The sequence below is a fragment of the Gopherus evgoodei genome, chromosome 2 (genome assembly GCF_007399415.2).
Source record: "Gopherus evgoodei ecotype Sinaloan lineage chromosome 2, rGopEvg1_v1.p, whole genome shotgun sequence".
Classification (NCBI taxonomy): domain Eukaryota; kingdom Metazoa; phylum Chordata; order Testudines; family Testudinidae; genus Gopherus; species Gopherus evgoodei.
Genome location: NC_044323.1, coordinates 256,968,199 through 256,994,050, shown reverse-complemented (window position 1 = coordinate 256,994,050; position 25,852 = coordinate 256,968,199). Strand labels below are relative to the sequence as shown.

Here is a 25,852-nt window from a genome sequence, read left to right as displayed (position 1 = left end):
CTAAGGCCTGATTTCAGTGGGTGTCATAGGATGCTCAGCATCTGTGAAAATCAAGCTTTAGTTGTCTCAAGTTTGGCACCTAAACAGAGGCACCCAAAATTAGTGTACACTTCTGAAAGCTTTAGCGCAAGTGACTTTCCCAGTGTTACAGGGGCAGGAGGAAGTGGTACTACCATCCCCAAGCCTTCAAAATTCTTAAAATTGGCTGAATTATAAGACTTTTAAAGTAGGCTTGTTACATTTTTTTAAAAATTTTCTGGTTTCTGAACCTTTGGGATACACTTGTGCCACATTTTTGAGGTTCTTTCTCTGCTACCAAGAGAGCAAGGCACTTTATTTGCTCTCATATGAGGGCTGAGGTTCTCCCGTATTTACATAACTTAAGGAGGTGGGATTATACAAAAGATACCATATATTTCAAGACTTGTGACTTAAAATTATGAGAATTGATGAAACTTGGCGAGGAACAAGAGGTCTGTCCTATTTGCTCGCTGTAGACATGAAACCACTTTTGTGGATGAAACTAGCATTCCCAGCCTTCTGATCTGCAAAGGCAATACCATTTGGCATCCAACTGATCCTCTGTCCAAACAAAACCACTCTTCTGAAATTTTCTTGTCCGCATCATCATAAAATACTGCTTATGTAGTGCTTCTAATCCATAGGTAGTGAAGCACCTTACACTTGAGATTGTAGACCAAACCATTTTGGAGATTTAGGCCCTGAGCCAGCCTGGTACTTGAGCATGTGCTTAACTTTAAGCATATGAGTAGCACCATTGACTTTAGGAGGACTTCTTATGTGCTTCAGTACGTTACTGATTCAGAGTCATGATGAGTCAAAACGTCAGTAGCAAAACTTGCAGGGAGTTTTCTGACATTCCTACCCCCCTGCCCCCTTACATTTCCCAGAGAGAAAAAAATTCACCTTTTGGCTGAGAATGTGGTCTAAATTAGGGGTGCATAGGTTTGTTTGTTTAGTGGGAGAAGAGGTCTGAAAATTCAGGATTTTAATGGGAAATGAGTTTCGGCTTTAAATAGTCCAAGTCACTGTCTGTGCTGCCATGGTCCCACTACTAGCTTTAGTGAGCTAGCGTGTGTCTGTCTATCCATGCTGGGAAACAATCTCTTAGCTGCTATATAGAGAGACCCTACAAAAAGTAATGTGAAGTGTCAGACTCTTCTTGCTCTTATCCTCCAGTCTAATCAACCTATTTCTCCTATTGGCTGGGAAGAACCAGAATGACTATTTTTGCTTTCGTAATACTTTCAGAGAGTCTTCAATGCCATGGTGATTTGCGAGGATGGTGGCATATGTCTAATAACATAAATAGATTCTAATCACTACACTTGTATGGGGACGAGGGTGTGTGTGAGTGCATGCATGTATGCTTGCCTGTAGGAGTAGCTGCTGAGAGGGACGTATTTCCAGGGGGATGTGTGGAAGACTTGGAGTTAGTTCAAAGATAGCAGGGTCTTTGAGTTAATGTTCTGGAACTCCATGGATGTCTAAGATGTTTGGAGGGTCCATCCCCTCTCCTCCCTTTGCTTTGTGGAGAAACAAACCATGGTCTTCGAGGATCTCAAAGAATCCAAGGAAACTTTACACTAAAACTGACTTCTAACACTTCTATTTCTCAAACCTGAGTCCTTCAGAGAGCAGCATATGACACAGTCCAATAGACATACTAGACCAATATAGCTTTTTTTTTGGGAACTTGGGGCAGGGTGTGATGGGTAAGAACTTAAACAAGAAGAGGAGAAGTGGTCTTAAGAGCAGGAAACTGAACATTCATAATGAAAAAGCAGGTATTAAGGAGTCCAAGAATATTTCTTTTAATTTTTTTGGTATATCTACTTTAATTTCTTTTCAGTGAATTATTTTTATAATAGTTGTGGGTTGCATTTTTCTATCTGCACTTTCAACAATGTTTCCTACATCTTCCTGTGAAGCTTAACTTGATTCTTTCCTCCCTCTTTACTTAAAAGGACACTATCACATTTGAAATCAAGTAATTTGTTTTAAAAAATGACTGGAAATAGTCCCAGCCACTATATTTGCCTCTGAAACTTCCTGAGAATCTTTGTTTAGTGGTTCTACAGTAAGTGGGTTTTTTATTTTTATTTTTTTTACACTCTTTAATCTTTCAATTATGTTAATTTTAACAGTAGTAGAAGAAAAAAGTGCCCTGGCATCCACTTTAAAGTATTCCTCCCCATTTCAAATGAATGCTATCAGCAGCCATAAAATTCTGACTCAGCTTTTTTTTTTTTTTAAACTGAGATGACTTAAACTTGTCTGTAAATAAACTTAAGTTTAAAAAACATAATAATCCAGGAATGATTCTTTCCCAACATGTGAACTATGTGTAATTCCCATACACATGCCTATCTTTCCTCTTACATTTTTAAAATAAGTTTTTATGGGTCTATGAACATTCAGAAATCCACAACTATTCCGCGAGAGGACAAGTTGCTTTTCTTAACTTTTTTTTTTTGAGGGTCACTTGTCATTTATTAAAATGAATTTAGCCTAACAACTCTGGTACAAATCATTGTAACATATGAAGGCACACATAGAGCAACAGAATTTGTGGGCTTTACTATTATTGTACTCAAAGTCATATTTGGTAGTGGGATATCTGTTTATGCAAATATATAGGGACTAATTCTGTTCTCACATTCCGTACAATCTCACTGACTTCACTGGGATTGCACAGTGTACAAATGAGGGCAGAATTCTACTCAAAACTTTTACTGTTAACATGCATGGGTGTATAAACGATCAGATAGATTCTTTGGGTAATTCTGTGTGAAATACAAAGTTCTTTTGTAGTTCACATGGCTTAAACACTCCACGCACTATTTGCCCACGTCTAGTAATTTAGACCAGTCAATTTATCTTATATTTTAATATTACAGTATAATGGGTCTCAGTCATTGTTTTTAGATGTTTCATCTGTCTTCTGGTTCTGCTACAAAGCAAAGTGTCTCTAGCAGTAGTTCTCATCATGTTGTGTGTGTTGCGGGCCACATCCAATACTACCTGCATGGCCCTGAGGATGTACATGGGCTGCAAGTGTGTGCTGACTGGGTCACAAGTGGCCCATGGGCCACAGGTTGAGAACCACTGGTCTATAGGTATGTCCATGTCTCATACAATCATTTTACCATAATTCATAAAAAGATCAATTAATGGAATTCTGGTATAGCTGCCTTTTGATTTAGTCTTCTCTGCTACTTTTTCTCTGGTACCAGTAGCAGATATCTGCTATTAATTTTGTAAAATCTCTTTACCTCATGATAACTGAGTGACAATAAGGTGATGTTTCTTTAATCAATCTAGCCTTTTCTGGCCATTAACTACCTTGTCAAACTCTGTGTGTGTGTGTGTGTGTGTGTGTGTGTGTGTGTACGCACACACAGTTTGTATATACACACAGACACACAGTTTGAGATACATATATATGTTGTTTTACTGTGGTAAATCTTCTATATAACTGTACTAACATATTCAATGCTGCAGTGATGTTCTTCCATCAGCTAGGCTCTGTTAAAAACAGATTTGTCAGTATATGAACTCACTCCTATGTTTGATGTGAGGTATCTAGGGTTTCTTTTGCCGAAATTTATACCCAGGTGGGGACTGAGGAGGCTGATCCTATGGAGGGAACGTCGGTGTGTATTTATTTTAACTGGCTTGTTATACTATACTGCCATGCTAGCTTCTGTTCTGAGCAAACTTTGAGCCTCCCTTTCTATTCCATGCTGTCCATTTATGCCGCCCCCTCCCACCCCAACACATTGCAAACTCATCTATCAACATTTCTAATAACTGAATCACCCATTACTAATATCAGTCTTCCTAATAACTGGAGTTCCCTTCCCCCAGAGAGGTATCCTCAGTGCGAAGGAGGTTTCCCAACTATGGGATCATTCCCTCTGCTCCAGTTGGATGTTCTCCTGCCAAAAAAGAATTCGAAGAGCAACTAGGAAAAGACCGGCAAACTAACAGCAATTTTTTTTTAAGTACATCAGAAGTAGGAAGCCTGCCAAACAATCTCTGGACCGTGGTGCTAAAGGAGCACTCAAAGAAGACAAAGCTTTTGTGGAGGAACTCAGGGCATGTCTTCACTGGCAACATTAAAGCAATGGTGCGGCATCGCTTTAATGTGGCTTGTATAGTCATGGCATAGTGCTGGGAATAGCTCCCAGCGCTCGGGGTGTGTGTGGTTTTTTTTCACACCCCAGAGAGAGAAAGTTGCAGCGCTGTAAAGTGCCAGCATAGACAAGCCCTAAATGTGTTCATTGTATCTGTCTTGATTGCAGGTCATGTGAGGGAGATTTCCAGACCTGAACCATATATATATAAAATCTTTTTTAGGTGACAAATCTGAGGAACTCTCTCAGATTGAGGTGCCAATAGAGGTTTTTGGAACAAATGGATAAATTAAACAGTATTAAGTCACCAGGACCAGATGGGATTCACCCAAGAGTTCTGAAGGAACTCTGATATGAAACTTCATATCTAACAGCTGGGGTATGTAACCTATCACTTAGATCAGCCTCTAAACCAGGTGACTGACAAGAAGCTATTGTAACACATTATTTTAAAGCTCCAGAGGCAATCCTGGCTATTACAGGCCAGTAAGCCGAACTTCAGTAATAGTTGGTTGAAACTATAGTAAAGAACAGAGTTATCAAACATATAGGTGAATGTGAGTTGTTAAGATAGAGTCAACATGGCTTTTCTAAAAGGAAATCATACCTATTATGATATACCCATATACTATTAGAATTCTTTGGGAGTGGTGCAGTCAATAAACGTGTGGACAAGGGAGATTCAGTCGACATAGTGTACTTGGACTTTCAGAAAGTCTTTGAGGGACCTTGTCAAAGGCTATTAACCAAATTAAACAGTTATGGGATAAGAGGGAATATTCAGTCATGGATCAGTAGCTGTTTTAAAAAATAGGAAATAAAGAATAGGAATAAATGGTCAGTTGTCACAGTGGAGAGAAGTAAATAGGTGGGGCTCTGTACTGGGACCATTGCTATTCAACGTACAGCTCTACCTTGATATAACGCTGTCCTTGGGAGCCAAAAAATCTTACCACGTTATAGGTGAAACCGTGTTATAGCGAACTTGCTTTGATTCACTGGAGTGCGCAGCCCCTCCCCCCAGCACTGCTTTACGCGTTATATCCAAATTCATGTTATATCGGGTTGCATTATATCGAGGTGGAGGTGTATTCATAAATTATCTGAAAAAAGGGGTAAACAGTGACGTGGCAAAGTTTGTAGATGATACAAATTTGATTAAGATAGTGAAGTCCAAAGCAGACTGCAGAGAATTACAAAAGGATGTCACAAAACTGAGTGACTGGGCAACAAAATGGCAGATGCGGCAAGGAGTTCTGTGGCACATTATAGGCTAACAAACATATTGGAGCATGAACTTTCATGGGTGAATACCCACTTTGTACCCATGAAAGCTCATGCTCCAATACATTTGTTAGCCTATAAGGTGCCACAGAACTCAGTCTGGATCTGTAAAAGTGGCAATCACGGCTACTACCCCTTTGATAAAATGGCAGATGAAATTCAGTGTTAATAAGTGCAAAGTAATGCACATTTGGAAAAAGTAATCCTAACTATAGATACAAAATGATAGGGTCTAAATTAGCTGTTACTGCACCGAGATCTTGGAGTGACTGTTAACAGTTCTCTGAAAATATCTGGTGAGTATCCAGCGGCAGTCAAAAAAGCCAATGGAGTGTTAGGAACTATTGGGTAAGAGACAGATAATACTGAAAATATCATAATGCTATTATATAAATCCATGGTACACTCACACCTTGAATACTGTGTGCTGTTCTGTGTGCCCCATCTCAAAAAAGATGTATTAGAATTGGAAAAAGTACAGAGAAGGGCACCAAAAAAGGATTGGGAGATAGAATAGCTTCCATATGAGGCAAGATTAAAAAGACTGATACTGTTCATCTTGGAAAAGAGACTAAGGGGGGATATGATAGAAGTCTATAAAATCAGGACTGGTGTGAAGGGGTGAATGACACTTCCTTATTCACTTTCTCTACATTACACAAGAATTAGGGGTCACTGGCTGAAATTAATAGGCAGCAGGTTTAAAACAAAAGGAAATACTATTTTGCACAACACAGTCAACCTCTGGATTCCTTGCCCAGAGTTGTTGTGAAGGCCAAAAGTATAATTGGGTTAAAAAAGAATTAGATAAATTCAGGGAGGTTAGGTCCTTCAATGGCTATCAGCCAAGATGGTCAGGGACACAACCTCATGATCTGGGTGTCCCATAGCCTCTCATTGCTGGAAGCTAGACCTGGGCGATGGGATGGATCACTCAATAATTGCTCTGTTCTGTTTGTTCCCTCTGAAGCAGCTGTCATGAGACACTATCAGAAGCCTGGATACTGGGCTATGGTCTGACCCAGCATAGCCATTCTTATGTAAAGAGTACAGCTCTCCTGTGACATGCATTCTTAGACTGGTAACAATGAATGCTTAGGACAATCGTTGCAGAACCCAATAAATCATTCTCTTCTTTTTCAACATGTCTGCAGGGGAGATAAAGCAAACTCTAAGGCTGGGAATTTTTTCTTATTGAAAGATTCACAGCCTTACTCATAATCTTCCATGGAAGTCACAGAGTCCGTGACTTTGCAGGACCTCCGTGACTTCCACAGCTGCACTGGCTGCTGCTCCGGCAGCCCCAGTCAACTGGTCCTGGGTGCTGCTCCGGAGCAACAGTCTGGGAGCAGCAGCAGCACCACAGGCCACCCCTCATCACTCGAACACTGCTCTTCACCCCTCCCCCCCCCTTCCAGCAGGTAAGATTTAGTTAGGGATATTTTTAGTAAAAGTCATGGGCAGGTCACTGGCCGTGATTTTTTGGTTATTGCCTGTGACCTGTCCGTGACTTTTTTACTAAAAGCACCCATGACTAAATCGTAGCCTTAATTATGAGGACTAGCTGCACAGCTTTCCCCACTCGTATAGCTCAGTACTTCCTTGCACTCCTGCAACAATGCTTGCTGGACCATCTTGGCGATTAACATCACAATGAATTTTGCTAGTCTACCCTTTGCTTTTTTGAATAAGGCCAGTGCACATGCCACTTACCATCTCTGAGGCTTCCCCAGGACTGCAAAGAATCTTGGGGAAGCTTTTTTAAAACAAACAAACAAAAAAACAAGCCACTCTTCCCTAGAATATGAACAATAACTTCTTGTCACTTTTTAATAAATTAGTTACAGCACTTGTGTTGGCCTGACCCTCTAGGACAGAACTCTTATCAGTGGTTGAGTGGCTGGCAAACCTGAGGGGGAGAAAACAAGAAGATTCATGATGAAATGTACAGTCCTCATTAGTTTCCCAGCCCCCCTCCTCCCCAACTTGAAAAATCTGGAGCGACAGAGGCAGTATCTGAGGACTGAGAAGGAATCTGATAAGTTTTCTAGGGAGACTGGTGTGGACAGCATTGCCATGGCCCAAGACAGTACAGAAAAAGAAAAGGGAATACAGAGGCAACTCTTGGAGGCAATACAAAGCCAAAATGCCCCTTTGCAGCAAATGTTACTGTTAAAGCAGCAGGCAATGCACTACTGCAAAACAGCACCCACCCATGTTATGCAGCCTCTGGATAATGTGGAGTACTGGGAGCAACAACTTCTGCTTCCCACTGTACCCTCAGAACATTGCTCCTAGAGGCCATTCCTCCCTAGCCCCCAGCTTAGGGCACCAAGTGTGTACCTGGATCCCCAGCTCTCTTGAGCCCTCTATTGCCCTTGATAACTTTGAGTTACAGCAGTCCATCGTGGAAGTCTGACAAACCAGAAAAGGCAGTGCTAAGACCTGCTTGACTGTGATGAGGAGCTCCCCCCACAACTTGTTGTGTTGGGCTCTGCCCTGCGCTATTGGATTTTGCTGTTTCATTTTACAGCTAGTTTAATGAAAAGTTTCTTTGTAGTTGTTTGTTTCATAATTAAAAGCTTTTTTTCCATTTTTGTTTAATAATTAAACCTCTTAATTTCATTCATAGAGTTGACAGTTAATTTTACACAGAAAATCACTGGTTGTACTAATTCTTAAGGGCTTATAAACAAATGCTGTCAAAAACAAGATGCAGTAGGGATTGCCACAATGTTGCACTTCTGCCCATAAACAACACAGAACTGCACAACAATCCCAGGAGTGGGAGCGGGGATGGAAATTAACAGCTGGAAATGCAGCTGCAGTTTCAGGCCTGAGCCTCAAAATAAGAGCAATAGGTACCCCTGACAATATTGCCCTGGCTGTACGTGTTTTGTATTGGTTGCCTTGCTGGCTGTTCAAACCACTGAGCAAGTCTCTGCACCTCAGCCTCCCCTGCACCTGTTTTCTGCTGCTTTCAAGCTATTCCACAAATAGCGCCATCTCCCTTTCAGAAAGCTAAATGCACACTCTGTCATTCTGCAACTAATGAGGTGCTAGTTAAACTGTTCCTCTCTTCTTTCCCAATGGCTCGGGTTAATGAAGACATTCACAGGTCATCAGAGGGTAAGCTGAATCTCCCAGGATAATTGTAGCAATGTCCATACTATTGTCCATAGTTTTCCTGGGGGCAAACAGTCCTTCCTCCATTAATTTAAAAAAGAGCTGAGTTCCAAAATCCTAGCACTGTGGACCCTTTCAGACCACCTAGCATTTAAGTGTAAATCTGCTCTGGTGGTTGGCAATCCCCTGGAGAAATACCCTTTCCTGTTTATGAATTCTGAGCTCTGATTTGGGGATATAAGGCACCTGGGTCCCATCAATTGCTCCAATATAGTTTGGGAATTCCATGTGTGCAAAGCCATCTATAATCTCCTAAGCATTGCCAAGCTCTATAACCCAGTGCAACAGTACCTTTGCCATGGCCTTATACATCCGTGTGAGAATGGCCCCAGCGGTTGCTTTCTCCTTGCTGAGTTGGTTTGCAGCAAGCAGACTGGTAGTATTTGGAGTGACTTTCAGATGGTTATGGGGCACTTGCATGTTGGTACACTGCTGCTCTAGGTCCGGTTTCAGCACATATCTCCGGAAAGGTTTCTTTCTCCATTCTTGAAATTCATTGGTCACTGCTGATCATCCCTGGTCTGCAGAGCAATCCTCTCCCACCAATCCACATTGCCTGTCTGAGTCCAGAAACAATAGCTTTGAAGCTGCACCAGGAACCAATACTCTTACAATCTGTGGCTTGATGTCTTCCTTGTCCAAGACCGTGTTCACCAGAGCTCAAGCTTTTTATATTGCACTGAATGGCTTGTTTCAGTTTTACCATTGGAAAAATTGTGGAACTTTGTGCAGAAGTATGCAAGGCCTAGTATCTCATTCAATTTGTGCAGATACTTTATCACAGCTTTCGCTGCATATGTTACAGGCAACTATTTAGTCCAATGTTTCTGTAGTAATACAGCTTCCAGCCTTCATGCTGAAACATCTCTGAGGACCATGATCCTTTTCAGAGGGCTAAAGAATTGCAGAACTGATACTAATGATAATTAAATCTTTGGACACTTTTTCGTTCTCTGGCATTCATGCCTATTCAGCATCTTTGTGAAGGAGTTTTCTTAAGTGAGTTATTTGGGGATGAACTTACTGACCTAGTTCAATATGTGAATTCCTTTTTTGTTATTTGGATGTCCTGATGTTCCAAGTTCCTTGAAACTTGGAATTATGAGACACTATTCCCTTAGGATCAAGTTCTGTCCTAAGTTAATGTAGGTGATTTCAGTTGTTTGAAACTGACATTTGACTCTGTTCAGTTGAAGGTTGTTTCTTACAATGTTCAGAACTTTTTACAATGATTCCTGATATCCAGTAGTGGTGCTACTTCAAACTGCCATCAGTGTACACTTTTATGGTCTCCTGAAAGACCTGGCACTTATGATGAAATACTTTTGTTATTGAACAAATTTCCGAGTGCTGTATCAAGAAGCAGTATCTGTCAAATGGTATACTGAAAGTGCAAATCTTGGTGCTCCCTTTGCCTAGAGGAATCTGACAAAACACTGCAAAAGCATCTGATTTGAAGAATTGGCTTCTGCCATTTCACCAACCATTTCATTTCAAGGCAAGAGGGAATATTCCTTTATTGTTCAGAGCCCCTCTTTTCTGTCTTCAAATACTAATGAGTTGAGCCAGTCTATTAACTCTTCTTCTGTTTTGTGGATGCCATCTGTTATTTTTGGCAGCTCTTTCTCTAGTTTAGGGGAGAGTAATATGTGTAACTAACTGTCTCTCTTAAGGCCTGTGAGACACTACAGATGGCAAATATAACAGGCTGAGAGAATCCTCCATTCTGTGGACACATGATTATAGGATGCATTTAGCCTATTCATATCTGGTTCAAGCTTGTTTTCATATTTATTCTGACTCTGACATGTACCTTCTTGATGAGGCCAAGCACCTCACTCATGGAAGCCAAAGACTGACTGCTTTTTGTTTTTTGGGGGTGGGATAGCTCAGTGTTCTGCGCATTGGCCTGCTAAACCCAAGGTTGTAAGCTCAATCCTTGAGGGGGCCATTTAGGGAACTGGGGTAAAAATCTGTCTGGAGATTGGTCCTGCTTTGAGCAGGGGGTTCGGCTAGACGACCTCCTGAGGTCCCTTCCAACCCTGGTATTCTAACACACACGTTCTTGTTTTGTTTTAGTATATCTGTGACATTTCACACTTGCTTAGGAACAGAATATGCTCTTTACGACAGGATTTCAGTTTCACCTTTGACTTCTTAATCTTTAAGAAACTGAAAGAGTGGTTCAGAGAAAGTAGAGATTCACATGTGTTGCTGTGTCTGGTTTGTTAGCCTTTTGTACAAATTTGCATGAGTTGGTCTTTGAGTTTGTAGGCATTTTCTTCCTTTGTGTTCATGAACAGCGCCTCTCCTTCTCTTTTCCTTTGCCTTCAACTCAGACACTTTCCTGAGTCTTGTCTGCACCCACCTTTGCAAACTGCTTGGGCTTTATTACAGTTTATACACCATCCTTCCACAGTGCTGGACTCTTCTTATACTTCTGCTAGTTGCTACATCACTGAAATATTTTTGATGTGTGGCTTTTCCCCTTTGCCCTTTTGTTCTTTGAACTTTTCTTACTTAGACTCATAAACTTTATGGCTAGAAGGGACCATCATGATCATCTAATGTAACTTCCTGCACATCTCAGGACACAGAATTTTACCCGCCAGTTCCTTTAATAGGCCCATAATTTCTGGCTGAAGTCCTGAAAACTTGATTTTAAAGACTGCAAGTTACACAGAATCCATCATTTACTTTAGTTCAAACCAGGAAGTGACCCCTGCCCTACACTGCAGAAGAATGTGACCACCTCCAACAGGTCTCTGCCAGTCTGATCTGAGGGAAAATTCCTTCCTGACCCCAAACACGGTGATCAGTTAGACACATTAGCCAGACACCTAGTAGTAATTCAGAGCCCTCCTCATTTTTGGCCATTAGAGATACTAGCTAATAGCAGTTGTGGATGAGCCATATGCTGTTGTAGGCAGCCTCATCATACCGTCCCCTCCATAAACTTAACATGCTCTGTCTCAAAACAAGTTACATTTTTTGCCCCCACTATTCTGCTTGGAAGGCTATTTAACTCTGGGTTTTAGTCCTGTTGCCTGTCCCTCTAGAGCCTTTTTATTCTGCATTTCTGCTTTTATTCTGCCACTTGGCATATATGAAAATTGCCTTTTCAAGTGTTGGATCCATGCCTCTGAGTAGCCTTTAATGTGTCTTTTTTGAACTGTTACATTCCAAGATTGCTTGGCTTTTAATAAAAGGGTCGCTTAATGTTCTATATTCATAACGCTGGCTTTTTAATGTTAAAACTTAAACTCCTGTCTCTTCTCCTCTCCTCTCCTTTTTTTTTGGTTTTTATCCAGGAAAGTGTCATAGGTGACGTATTTTCCATAAGGTCCCAATGATCCTCCATACTTCCTTTATTTTTTTTTCTTCACATCCTCCATATGGAATACATTGTATATATCCAGGATTAGAACACCAATCACTATCAAATATAGCCATTCTTGTGCTCCTCTTTTATTATACTAGTCCCTATGGCTTCCATACACACTTCAAATTGCTATATACATTTTTTTATATCAGAATTTCCCATAACTAATAGGGCTGGTGAGGGAATTGCGTGTTGCAGCTGCATGCTGCTACCTCTCAGCAGCCAATTCTTAAGTTTCCCCTTGTTGTAGTCAGTTGTCACCTTCATCAAACTTTTGCAGTCTGGTTGCTCTCTTCCTGGATCAGCTAGGAATCTGTACCTTCCACTTCTAGCATGTGTATTATTTAAGTGATGACTGAGGCAGGTTTTAGGATACTTTTTGTTGTTACTTAATAACTTAACTTAAAACAATACAATGCTGCTGCTGTAATCATACCTGACTGAATTCTGTGTGACAGGACCATAAAACAGAGGATAAACGTAAGTGGGTTGTCAACGATATGGTTGAGGATATGATGCGAAGGCATGAGGAATATGTGGCGTACCAGAAGGTAAAGCAGGAGTGGAGCATGCTGCAGGCATAGAGATCACTGGAAAGATTTCTGGAGGAAGAATGGAGGCATAGAGAACCCAGCCGTGCTAGCACTAATGGCCACAGACTCCTCACATTACCGTATCTTGAAGCCAGTGCAGGATTTAGAAAGCTGGGGCTGGCTTGGCAATGGACTGTTCCATGAACTGGAAGCACAGGTGTTCTCTGTGTAGTCATATGCAAAGCAAGCAACATGGTTTTTGGAATGGGGAAAGCGAACGGGAGGAGGAACTTGGTCAGAGACTAACACATCCTTTAATACTAGCTTTTGAACCTTTGTATTCAGTGGTGGTTAATGTTTTGTATACAAACGCCATGCACTTGCATTGCACAATATGTGGAACATTTATTGCATGTCATAAAATAACATGTAATAGTTATTTTATAGAGGGGTAGCTGGCTTTTTCCTTGAGTTGGTTTGTTTAAGTTGGTTATTTTTGGAAAATGTGGGTTTTTGTGGGTGCTTTCAAAGGAAGGAAGATCCAGGAAGTTTTGTACTAAGCTTTTAATAAAGTTGCAAAATGTCACAATCACATAGGAACTTAATTTCACACCAAGCCTATATAACCTAAAATCACACTAAAGGTTAAATCACCTCTACACTATATCAAATAGACAGTTTACATCTCTGTAATAGAAGCAGATAATGAAGTGGTGAAAACAGGCAGCTTCCTTCCCTAATTGCAACCAATTCCAGGGTTCATTGGTCTATCTTATGGTTGCCTGTATTAGGCCTGCAAACCAGAAGTGTCCAGAGCACATGCAAAAACACTTGCCTTTTAACCTTACAGATGTTGTGCTGGGCGCACCAGACCAGAGACATATGGACAGCATTGGCTGCACTGGCATACAAATGGTTTTGTAGGCAGCACCCTCTTGCCATCAGCCTGTCAAATGCACACTCTCCCCTATCCTGCAGCTGCTAAGCTTGTAATTGAATCTTCTTTTGCCAGGGCCCCTAATGTCAGGGTATGATTTCATGAGCCATGGCCAGAGTGGGTACGCATGGTCCTCCAAAACGACAGTGGGCACAAAGATTACATTGATTATAGTGTAATTAAGAGGGTTCAGAGTGGTAGCTATGTTAGTCTGTATCAGCAAAAACAATGGGAAATCCTTGTGGCACTTTGGAGACTAACAAATTTATTTGGGCGTAAGCTTTTGTGGTCTGTATCTTCCACTCCATGCATCTGATGAAGTGGGTTTTAGCCCACGAAAGCTTATGCCCAAATAAATTAGTCAGTCTCTAAAGTGCCACAAGGACTCCTCATTGTTTTTAGTGTAATTAAGAGGGAACAAGTTCCCTGCTTCTCTCAGCAGTTCAATGCCAGATCTCTCTAGCACACTGTATTCATGCAACTTTCCCATACTTCACACATTAATGTTTCTGAACTTGCCTCTCCAGGCCCTACAGAATGATGGAATAGTACCCTTTGCAACTGACACATTTGCTTGTTCCTGCTGACTGTCAAACTTTTGGAACTCCATTCTCTGAAAGCCAGCTATTTTAGGAACATTTCTCATGCTCACCACCAGAGGATAAACCAGTGGTGATCCCCTCACAAACCTCCGTTACCACAACACCAACAGTTTACTTGCCAACACCAAAGTGGTTTGCAGCACCTGTAATAGTCTGGTGTTGCCAGCTTCCAGAGAGCAATAGCAACCTGCTTTTATACCTGTATGGCCTCTCTCAATTAAGTGTTCTGATAACAGAGGGTCTGGGCAAGCTTTTCACACAGCCCCATAAAGGTCTGTTTCCTTATGTGGAAATTCTGGAGCTACTGCTGGTCATTCCATGTCTGCATGACGATGTGATCCTGCCACACTATGCTTTGTGGTATGTATCCCATTGGTATATAAATACCCATTCTTTTTGTGGGTTTCTTTTACAACTGTAATATTGATTAAATGTAGGTTCTAATTGCTTGTTTAGGGCTTAATGAGCTGTAACTAAGCTGAAATTTTCCATGTTGAGCATCTGCCTCAGGCTGGGGTCTTTTGGAGAACTGCAGCAAAAATGGTTAATTTGTTTTTGGGAACCAGGTTAGGGGAAAATACATTTATGTCCATGTTTTTTATATATAGCTGCTTCCCACAGCTCCCATTGGCTAGGAACGGCAAACCACGGCTACTGAGAGCTGTGGGTGGCCATGCCTGTGGATGGTCGATATAAACAAACTGTCTTGCGGCCCGCCAGTGGATTACCCTGACAGACTGTGTGCAGGTCATGGACCGCAGGTTGCCCACCACTGAAGTGGAGGTTGGTGGTTGGGAAGGACTGAATTAGGCCTGTGGGGGGGGAAAAATAGTATCTGATCATGTAATTGAAGATTACATCATAATGCATGCGCACAAAAGGCTAAATCAGGGTTGTACAGGCAACCTGAATACCTGCCATTTTCTAGCTTTTGAGTGCTTGACTTTCCAACTAGAGCTGTGCAAATTTTTTTGGTTTAATAGTTTTTGTGTGTGTTCGACACAAAACTATTTGCAAATGTGATACCAATTCAGCCAAACATTTTTTGTTTTTTTTGGGGAGGGCGGGGGCACTTGGATGCTGTTCACAAAATGGCATCCACTACCTTATAAGTTTTAGCACAATGTTAACGCACTCATCAGGGATGTGGAAAGCCTGGGTTCAGTTCCCTCCTCTGCCTGATGTGGAGCTGGGATTTGAGCTTATGTCTCCCACATTGCAGGACAGTGTCCTAGCCACCAGGCTATGGACTATTCTGAGGTCAGTCTCTCCCATTGAAGCTGCTCCAGTTTGTATAAAACACTTGAATAGTCGTGTGTGTGTGTGTGTGTGTGTGTGTGTGTGTGTGTGTGTGTGTGTGTGAGATTTAGGGTTACAATATTTGAACTGTCAAAAAAGAGGACACTTCAGGGGTGTGTGTGTGTATGGTAGCCCTGCCCCTATCCACTCACTCCCACTTCCTGCCCCCTGACTGCCCCCCACAAACCCCCAACTCATCCAGCCCCCTCTACTCCTTATCCCCTGATCGCCCCCTCTCGGACCCCTGCCCCTAACCACCCCCTGGGACCTCACCCCTTATCTAAGCCTCCCTTCTCCTTGTCCCTGACTGCCACCTCCTGAGACCCCCCCTCACCCTAACTGCCCCCCCCGGACCCCATCCCCTACCTGTCCCCTGACTGCCCTGACTCCTGTACATACCCCTGTCCTCTGATAGGCCCCCCCAAACCCCCGTCCCATCCAATCCCCCTGCTCCCTGTCCCCTGACAGCCCCCCAAGACCCCCTCCCCCTTCTCCAACCCCCAGCCCCCTTACAGTTCTAGGGGTGCTGAGGCTGTGGGGGAGGGAGGAGCAGGGGAGGGCTCTGGCTGCTGGAGGCCCTGATGCAAGTAGCTCAACCCGGCCGTTCTGTCAACCGCTCTGCCCTGTGCATTGGGAGGGAAATCCCGGACCTTTTCAGATTTTTACGAAGTTCTCCTGGACGTCTATTTAAAACCCCAAAATCAGGACATGTCCGGGATAATCTGGACCTATGGTAACCGTAGTCTGATTGACTGACTCTATAGTCTTGTGGTTAGGGCACCCACCTAGTAACAGGGAGATCTAAGGTCACATCTCTGCTTGACTAACTCTTAAATAGGAGAGACTCAGAGAGCTACACACCATTGTATCCCATAGGCCTGTGGTTAGGGTGCTCTCCTGCAATGTTGGTAGACCCAAGTCAAATTCCTATTCCACCTCAGGCATGGGGGAATGGAACCTAGGCCTCCCTGGTGAATACCTTAACCACTAAGCTAAAAGTTATAAGGAGGGCAGTGCCTCCACCGCCTCGCTCTCAATGGTGAGGAGTGTTGTTGTCTTTTTCACCTCCTATTTTTTAATAGACAGTATTTTATAACCCTCTCTACGTGATGCTTGTTTTTAATTGCAAGTGCTTCCTGCCTCTCTCTTTGTAAGATCTTGATTTCTTTGTCTCCCCTCGTTTAATAGCCATGTTTTTTATTTGAACTACAGGTTTTTACCTTTAAAGTCAAATATGCAAATGACTTACTGTAAAATATTATTTTTATTAGCAAGCTGAAAAAGCTAAGTGAAGACAGCTTAACTAAGCAGCCTGAAGAAGTCTTCGATGTTTTAGAGAAGCTTGGTGAAGGGTGAGTAAAACTGTGTTTGGGGTGGGGGGGAGGGATACATGGGGAAAATATTTAAAATTAATGATATTAAAAGTGATATAGTGTCAGTGAGCATGAACTAAATTGGACCTTTTTTTAGTACTTAAACAGCAAATGCCTGTGTGGGTTTTTTTGAAAACGTACCCATGCATTTTTGTCATGCCTTTCTAGAGGCTAGAGTTTGACTGCAAACCTTCATGCCTTTCATTTGCTGAGGCAGAAAAATAAGTTTATTTTTGTGGTTGTAGTGAAGTCAGGAACATTTTCTTTGCCACAAGCCACACTTCATTGTAAATTGGAAAGTAGATGAGAATGGTGATATAAAGATATATTCCGAGTAGGGTATGTGTTTCCTTCCCTGTTATCATTTTATTGCTCATACAGACTTGTGGAACAAAGAATGTGATTATTACACAGCAAAGTGTCTTATTATTGAAGGATTGGTATATACCAGGGGTAGGCAACCTATGGCACGTGTGCCAAAGGCAGCACGCAAGCTGATTTTCAGTGGCACTCACACTGCCTGGGTCCTGGCCACCAGTCCGGGGGGCTCTGCATTTTAATTTAATTTTTAAATGAAGCTTCTTAAACATTTAAAAAACCTTTTATTTACTTTACATACAACAATAGTTTAGTTATATATTATAGACTTATAGAAAGAGACCTTCTAAAAATGTTAAAATGTATTACTGACACACCAAACCTTAAATTAGAGTGAATAAATGAAGACTCGGCACACCACTTCTGAAAGGTTGCTGACTCCTGGTATATACTGTAAGGTTATTTTGCAGTTTGGCTAGCTGCAAAGATAGTAGATTATTATTTTTAGAGAAGGAAAGAGGTTGAAATAGAGAAGGTCTCTGTGGTATAAGAGCTCCATTTTTACTATGATCTGCCCAGGGAAATTGGTAGCTCTGCAGGTGCTTTATGCTGTTGGGAAGGCTACAAGCCTACTCGCCACCACCAGAATATAGGAGCTCTGCAGTATTTGTAAGCTGAACAGGGGCTGCTTCCTTGGCAGCTGACAAAACCTGTGGTAAGCCTAAATTCTGTAGAATTCTATTTAATCTTCTGGCATTATGAATATAGAGAAGTCACATTAGTAGGCCCAAGTAGTAAACTATAAGGCTGATGATGGAACTGAATCTTGTCAATTTCTATTCCCCTGCTGGCCTGCAATTATGGAGCATGTAAGAGGAACAGAGCCTTGCAAACAAACGCAGTATGCTCAATTGCTCATGTGTTTGGGTAGCTCACTCTAGAGGCTAGAGTTTCAGACTGCAAAACTTCATTTTGGACGCCTGATAACTGACTTGTTATAATTGGGAGAATATTGTAAAATGGAAAAATGTAACTGGAAAAATGTAACTGTAATCTTATTCCAAATTTCTGGATATACATACAACATTTTATTTAAAAGGATTATATTCATGAAGAATCTAAGGAGCTATTTACAAAACTAAGATTTTTCAATTTCTAAAGTTTTAGAGGGGAGTTGATAGAGGCATTCAAATTATGAAGGGAATTGCAAAAAAATGATCAGTCTCTCCAATTTCTTGATCCCATGTTAAGTAAACACAAAAGCACTTTTTTCTTTGTAGTTATATTTTAGAAAGCATATACCAAATCTTTGTAAATTTACAGCCACAGGAAATCTGAGTAAAATGCTGTAGCTAGATTTTTAAGAAGAATGGGAAAGATTATGATTTTGTATGCAAATGATGATGAGGATAAATCTCATAGTCAGGATGTAAGCTGACTGCCTGAAGGGGTCAGGAGGGATCTTATTCTTTCTCTCCTTGTTCTTTTTTTAATTTACAGCATTTCCTAACTGGCTAAGTGTGTTATGATGGTGATTTATCTTTCATTTAACATTATATTAGTTCATAAGCAACTGCTGGAAGTAAGGTACCAGATATCATCGATCAATATTCTGACATAATATGCCAAATTCTATGAACTGGCAAAAGTAAACATTATCTCAGGACTTCCTTTTCAGAGGCACAGTCATGATGAAATTGAAATCCCTTGCAATTTTACAAGCATCTGATGTAGATAATATTAAAAAAAAGAAGTATTCTAAATGAATACAGTGGTTGGCATGATCTTTTGAATAGTGCTGATTGGGAGGAGGAAAGAAATATTTTTGTAGAAAAAATTAATTTGTAATTTTTTGTCATTTTTAGATCTTATGGTAGTGTGTTTAAAGCAATACACAAGGAATCTGGACAAGTAGTGGCAATTAAACAAGTCCCTGTCGAGTCAGATCTTCAAGAAATAATTAAAGAAATTTCTATAATGCAGCAATGTGACAGGTATGAGCAATATTTATTCATTTTAATTCTTTGCCTCCTTTTTAAGCATCTGTTTGAAAATGTACTTGTAATGTGACAAGAGCACAACTGAAGTCTAGTAAAAGTCTATTTACCCTTGGTATTCAGTTCAAATTTTAATGACCACCGCATATGTACTCATTGAGAGTCAAATTTTCCCCAAAGTTTGTAGCGAAATGTGCTTTAATATAAACAACTGAAAGAAAAAGATATACTTCTAAATTAATATTAAAAATTCACTTAATAAATGTTATCCTGAGAAGAATAAGGTAATTTGTTTAGATATGCACTTGTTTATAAGCACTGTCAAACAAAAATAACTTGACATGATTATAATTAAATCAAGGTTTTTTTTTTTTTGTTTTTTTTTTTTTTTTTTTTTTTTTTTTTAAATTTGACGTGCTGTTAAAATTTCCTGTAATGAGAAAAATCCACATGAGTTTTGAGTCCTCCATTTCAAAGCATTGGCAAGGATTGTTATAGGCCAAGACTAATCACTGTTTATTTTCCAAGCAGATTTTTTCCCCCTCTGTTGTTTAAAATTGTCTCTATTATTCAACTGGCACTTTTGCAACAATGATTACTTTGGGGGAGCTGCTGTTTTCCTTCCTAGTTTTTCTTTGGACAACTCAGTTTCTGATTGTGGTGGCAGCTTTCTCTGACTAGGGCTGCAGGAACAGGGGGCCTTTACTTGTAACACTAACTTTCATTTCTGCTTCCTTATAAGTGCTACTTTCACTTAAATTGTTTTGTGCTCTGTGTGTGGGGGGGTGTTTTTTTAAAAGGATTATGGTCCTGATCCTGCCATGGGATCAGTGATGGTGAACGCTTATGCATGTGAGGAGTCTTCTTTAAGTTGGTTGTGTAAAGGTCTGTCTGTTGGCAGGATCAAGGCCTAATTCTGCAAAGGTAGGGCTAAAATCTCTCTAGCTGTCAAACTTACTTTAAACACAAACTTTGTCAGTAACCTTTTGGGCCAGTCTGCTTTCACCAGTCTTACTTAGGGCTGTCTTCTCAAGTCAGAGTAGTTTGTGTACCCCTGTCTGCTGCTGCAGTGTTGAGGCTAGCTTACCACAGAGGGACAAAAAAAGTCTCCTTCCTCATTCGAGATTCTGCAACTACTGCTACTCATCCCAGGTCTGAAATAGCTCAGGGTATGTCTACACTTAAAATGCTACAGTGCCGCAGCTGCACTGCATCAGCTGCACCACTGTAGTGCTTCAGAGTAGACACTACCGATACCTACTGAAGGAGTTTTCCTGTCAGTGTAGGTAATCAGCCTTCCTGAGAGGCGGTAGATAGGTTGGCGGAAGAATTATTCTGTTGACCTAGCACTACCTACACTGTGGATTAGGTTGGTATAGCTCTGTCTCTCAAGAGTGTGGATTTTTCAGACCCCTGAGAGATGTAGCTATACTGATGTAAGTTCTGGCCAGATGCTCCGTCTGCTGAACATTGTGCTCAAGTACCTCATGGAGTTAGATCAGGGGTGGGCAAAGTTTTTGGCCTGAGGGTCACATCTGCGGGGGGGAAATTGCATGTAGGGCCATGAATGTAGGGCTAGGGCAGGGGGCTGGGGTGCGGGAGGGAGTGTGGGGTGTGGGAGGGGATGAGGTGTGCAGGAAGGGGCTCAGGGCAAGGCATTGTGGGCAGAGGAGGGGTGTGGGATGTACGAGGAGACTCGGGGTTGGTGCAGGTGGGGTGTGGGGTGCAGCAGGGGGTTGGGGTGCAGGCAGGGTGCGGCGGGGGGCAGGAGGGGTTTGGGGTCTGGTCTGGCGCCACTTACCTGGAGCGGCTTTGGGGTGGCAGCAGCACGCACTGGGGCCAGGGCAGGCTTCCTGCCTGCCTGCCCGAGCCCTGTGCTGCTCCTGGAAGCAGCTGGCACTATGTCCCTGCGGCCCCTGGGGAAGGGGGGCGAGCAGAGGGCTCTGTGAGCTGCCCTCACCTGTGGGTACCTCCCCCGAAGCTCCCATTGGCTGCGGTCATTCAACTAGCCATGGAACTGAATTTCAGAAATGAAGAAAATAGTTTCTCTGCACATGCAGAAGAGGCAACTGCTGTCAAAAGGTGCTTACCCAGTGACTTCTATTAGTTCAGTGGTTTAATTTACTTTAAAAGTTTGGCAGCAAGCACGTACTGCTTAGTATTAATTTTTTTTTAATTTAATTTAAATAATTTTAATAGATTTATAGTAAATTTAGGCCTTGATATATATTGTCATAGCTTGAAATTTAATTTTAAATAGGTGTATTTTTAAAAAGGAAAAACTATTGAATTTAAATTAAAAAAAATCTGATTTATTTTTATTTGTTTTTTAAAAATCATCTATTTCTGTACACCCTGAGAGCAGGTAGGAATGCACGATAAACCTTTAAACTGAAACAGTGTAGTTAGTGTGGAAACACTGCACAGATTGTATTTAAAACTGTTCCATTTCTCTAATATGGACAAACTTTGAATGAGGCCTCCAGACTTAAGCAACCCCTGAAAAAGTGCTGCCAAGCCTGCCTATAATATCACAGAAATGCTGCTTAAAATATTAAAATATGTATAAATTGTAGAGGTAGTATTACTCCTTTTATTATATCTTACTAATATTTTATTGCAAGGTCTTCAGAATTTATGCTATGGAAATAGTACTAAACTTTTACCTTATAGAGAAACATAATGGTAAGAGGCAAGATTCAAATGCCAATGTGTATAAATCAATAAGGCTTAAATGGATTGGATACTCATTTAGGATGGCCAGTAGTGTTTTTAGTGCAGGTACTGTACACCAGTACTTACTGGTATGCATTATATCTCAGATATTCCATCACAGCTGTTGCTTTTGTACTGGATTCGAGTTAGCAGTAGAACATATTGACAGAGGAAGCTACAGAAACTCTGTGATCTAGGCAAGGAGAAGAGGGTCTTAAATTTGCTTAAATAAAACAAAAAGAAAACTCTTTGTGGGACTCAGGCTACAGTGACAGGAGGCCAGTGTCAGAAGCCTGAATAAGTATCTTACTTCCAAACTACAAGAAGTGGCTGGTGCCAGTCTGAAAACAGTCCTCCAGTTAGTATATGATGGTTTTGCCTCTTTTCTTTAAGAATTTCCTGAAAACCCCTTCTGACGAGTTGAGTCACAGAAACCCCCTTGGGACTGCCAACTGATGTGCTGGGACTACCTCTGAGCCCATTTTCCCTGCCACTTTGGGACTTCAGTACCTTGCCTTGTTTGAGCCAGACACGCTTGCCTGCTGCAAACACAGATCCAAGTCTGAACCACATCCCCCACAAGCTGCTGGCTTAACTGAAAACTGCTTAATAAGTGCTCCTGTCTCCAACACTCAGATACCCAGCTCTCAATGGGGTCCAAACCCCAAATAAATCCATTTTACCCTGTATAAAGCTTATACAGGGTAAACTCATATGTTGTTCACCCTCTATAACACTGATAGAGATATGCACAGCTACTTGCCCCTCTCCCCAGGTATTAATACATACTCTGGGTTTATTAATAAGTAAAAAGTGATTTTATTAAATACAGAAAGTAGGATTTAAGTGGTTCCAAGCAATAACAGACAGACAGAACAAAGTAAATTACCAAACAAAATAAAATAAACCATGCAAGTCTAAGCCTAATACAGTAGGAAACAATGCAGGTAAATCTCACCCTCAGAGATGTTCCAATAAGTGTCTTTGACAGACTAGCCTTCTTCTAGTCTGGGCCCAGTACTTTCCCCAGTATAGTCCTTGTTCCAGCTCAGGTGGTAGCTAAGGGATTTTTCATGACTGCTACTTCTTTTGTTCTGTTCCACCCCCTTTATATATCTTTTGCACAAGGTGGGAATCCTTTGTCCCTCTCTGGGTTCCCATCCCTCCTTCTAAATGGAAAAGCACCACGTTAGAAGATGGATTCCAGTTCAGGTGACATGGTCACATGTCACTGTAAGACTTAATTACCCACTTGCCAGCACACAGGTATACAGGAAGACTTTCAGGTAAACAGACCCATTACAACCAATTATCTTGGTTAATGGGAACTATCAAGATTCCAAGCCACCATTAATGGCCCACACTGTGCATAATTACAGTAGGACCTCGGAGTTATATTTCATATTCCTCGTTTCAGATACAAGAATGATACATTCATACAAATAGGATGAACACACTCAGTAGATCATAACCTTTGCAAAGATATGTTACATGGCATATCTAGCATAAAACATATTTCAGTTATGTCATTTACACTCATAAGCATATTTCTATAAAGCATTATGGGTTACAACGTCACACCCCTAGTTCATTAAGCATTCCAGTTACAGGGACTGCTTCCCTTTCTGATTGGAGGCCCTTGTTTATATTCTACTGGAGTCCCTTGTGTTTTTGGCTCCTGAGCTCAGGGGAGGATTTATGTCCTTTATTTGATATGTTGATGAATGGAAATACAACACGCACAATTTATGGCACTATATAAATAACAGTCTTCTGTTAAAACTTAATATGGAAAGTGCACTTAGAGTTCCATAAATATTTCTATAGCAAAATGTTAGATTGAAAAATATTCAGGTAGCTATTCAGGTTTGTTTTTGAAATAGACTCCTGCAGGTTGTGTGGGGAAAAAAGGGGAAATTTAGAACGATTGCTACGCTGTCCGCACAACACTGGAAAGAGAGAAAAAGGAGACGGTTCCTGAAGATAGTGAAATGGGGAATAGACTATTCCCAGGGAAAAGGGGAGTGAAGAAGGTGCTTCCCCTTCATCAGAAAGAAACCGGTGATTGGGGAGGTTTTTGCATTTATTTGAGGGGTGTGGGAGTATGGTGGCTCATTCTACATGTGCCTCTGTCATTTTGGTAAAGCAACCAAACTTCTGGAAGTCTAACCAGGCCTTTTTAAGGCATTGATTAAGGTAATCCCATCATAACCTAAAATTCAGTCAAATGCACTACACAATCTTTGGCTGTCCTAGTGACTCCCCAGTTCTCCTCTTGTTACAACTGACCCTGGATATTTTTTCATGGTTGATGATTATTAATATATGAATCTCAACTGTTTTGTGTTTATATTTAGTCCCTATGTTGTCAAGTACTATGGCAGCTACTTTAAGAACACAGATCTATGGATTGTTATGGAGTATTGTGGAGCTGGCTCTGTCTCGGACATAATTAGATTACGGAATAAAACAGTAAGTTCTCTTTTTTTCTATGTGTATATTTTGTACTGTTGTTTTATTATAACTCTTAGTCTTAAGTAATCTCACTAAGAGAAAAGATTTGCCTGGAAGCTTTGTCTAACTCTAGGGAAATTTTTGAAGAGGGCTCAATCCTAAAGGCATGTCTACACTGCGAACTCTTGCAAAAAAAAAAAAAAGAAAAGAAAAAAAAGTGTGTTCGTAGCTTGGGTTAGCAAACCTGAGTTTGCTAACTTGAGTTAAAATAGCAGTGAAGACATGGCAAGTTAGCTTTTAACTCATATTAGCAGCTCGGGTATGGGAGCCCAGGATTGAATTGCTAACCCAAGGTAAAAGCTGAGTTACTGGGTATACCTACACTGCAAAAACAAATAAGCAAAACACCACGTGACAATGGGTTTCAGAGCCTAGATCAACTGACTTGGGCTTGTGGGGGCTAAAAACAGCACCGCAGACATTCCTGTTTAGGCTCGATCTTGGGGTCTGAGACCTGCCCCATTTGCGTGGTTTCATAGCCCAAGCTCTAGCCTGAGTGGGAACGTGTACACTACTATTTTTAGTCCGGTAGTGTGAGTCAGTTGACCCAAGCTTTGAGACTTGCTTCCACAGTTTTTTTGTTTTTTGTTTTTTTTTTTTTTGCAGTGTAGACATAGCCACTCTGTCTTCACTGCTATTTTAACTCTGAATTAACTAACTCAGGTTAGCTAAACTGTGTTGAGAACACTCTTTGCAGTGTAGACATGCCCTTAATATTGGGCACTCTTTATTTCATTGAGGCTAATGGGAATTGAAAGTTGTGATTAGCATCTATTAATCTACAAAACCTCTCAGGATAGGAGCCCTCAAATATGGTATTTATTTCAGCTACTCAATATTGCCTCTTCATCTGCAAGATAGTATTGTAGATCACAAAATTCAGTTTAATTTCACTTGATAATTTTATGCATCTTGAAAGGACACTCATGGCATAGTTTGTAGCTCTAAAATGTACAAATTCTTTTTCTCACTGATAGAAAGAACAAAAACTAATACTTTGTTCCTCTTTACTCCTTCACCTCTCTCTTGCCATCCTGTAGGTACCTTGTTTAGGAGGTTGAGCTGTTGTTTGGGCTCTGTTTTTTTTTCTTCCCCGTCTTTCCAAAAATTGTTATTCCAGCATTTATTTTGACATTTTCCTGCATCATATATAAGAAAATACATACATGGGGAGGAGAGGAATTATGATGTTTTTGACCTATCAAGTACTCACTAGGTGCAGGCAAGCATTATCACCCAACTGCACCCCCCCCCAAATACTTGTATTTTTCTTTTCCCTTTTATGGAAGCCACTAGGAGTTGTCTCTTTAGAATGACAAATATCATATTACCTAAGTGCCATGTTTAGCTTAAAATTATTTTTGTTATAAAATATGTATGCAACACTTTATTAGAATTGAAATCCCTTGATGTTGTTTTTGTGAATACTTCTAGATCTCACAATGGCCTATTATGGTAGCAAAGGTTTTTCTCTGAAAAGCATCTGTACTCGGTGTTTTTGCTGAGTACTGTTGAATAAATGTTGTCTAGACCTCCTGACCTTTATGACTTG

At 41.0% G+C, this 25,852-nt stretch overlaps 1 protein-coding gene across 3 annotated transcripts in view; it reads left to right on the top strand.

The window, feature by feature from the left end:
• STK3 (serine/threonine kinase 3) overlaps positions 1 to 25,852 on the top strand; it is a 287,562-nt gene that overhangs the window by 5,238 nt on the left and 256,472 nt on the right. For all 3 annotated transcript variants that reach the window (XM_030553550.1, XM_030553551.1, XM_030553552.1), the window contains exons 2-4: positions 16,655 to 16,735; positions 18,940 to 19,068; positions 24,144 to 24,258. In XM_030553550.1, coding sequence (XP_030409410.1) covers positions 16,655 to 16,735; positions 18,940 to 19,068; positions 24,144 to 24,258 — 325 coding nt within the window. The remainder of the gene's footprint in view (positions 1 to 16,654; positions 16,736 to 18,939; positions 19,069 to 24,143; positions 24,259 to 25,852) is intronic.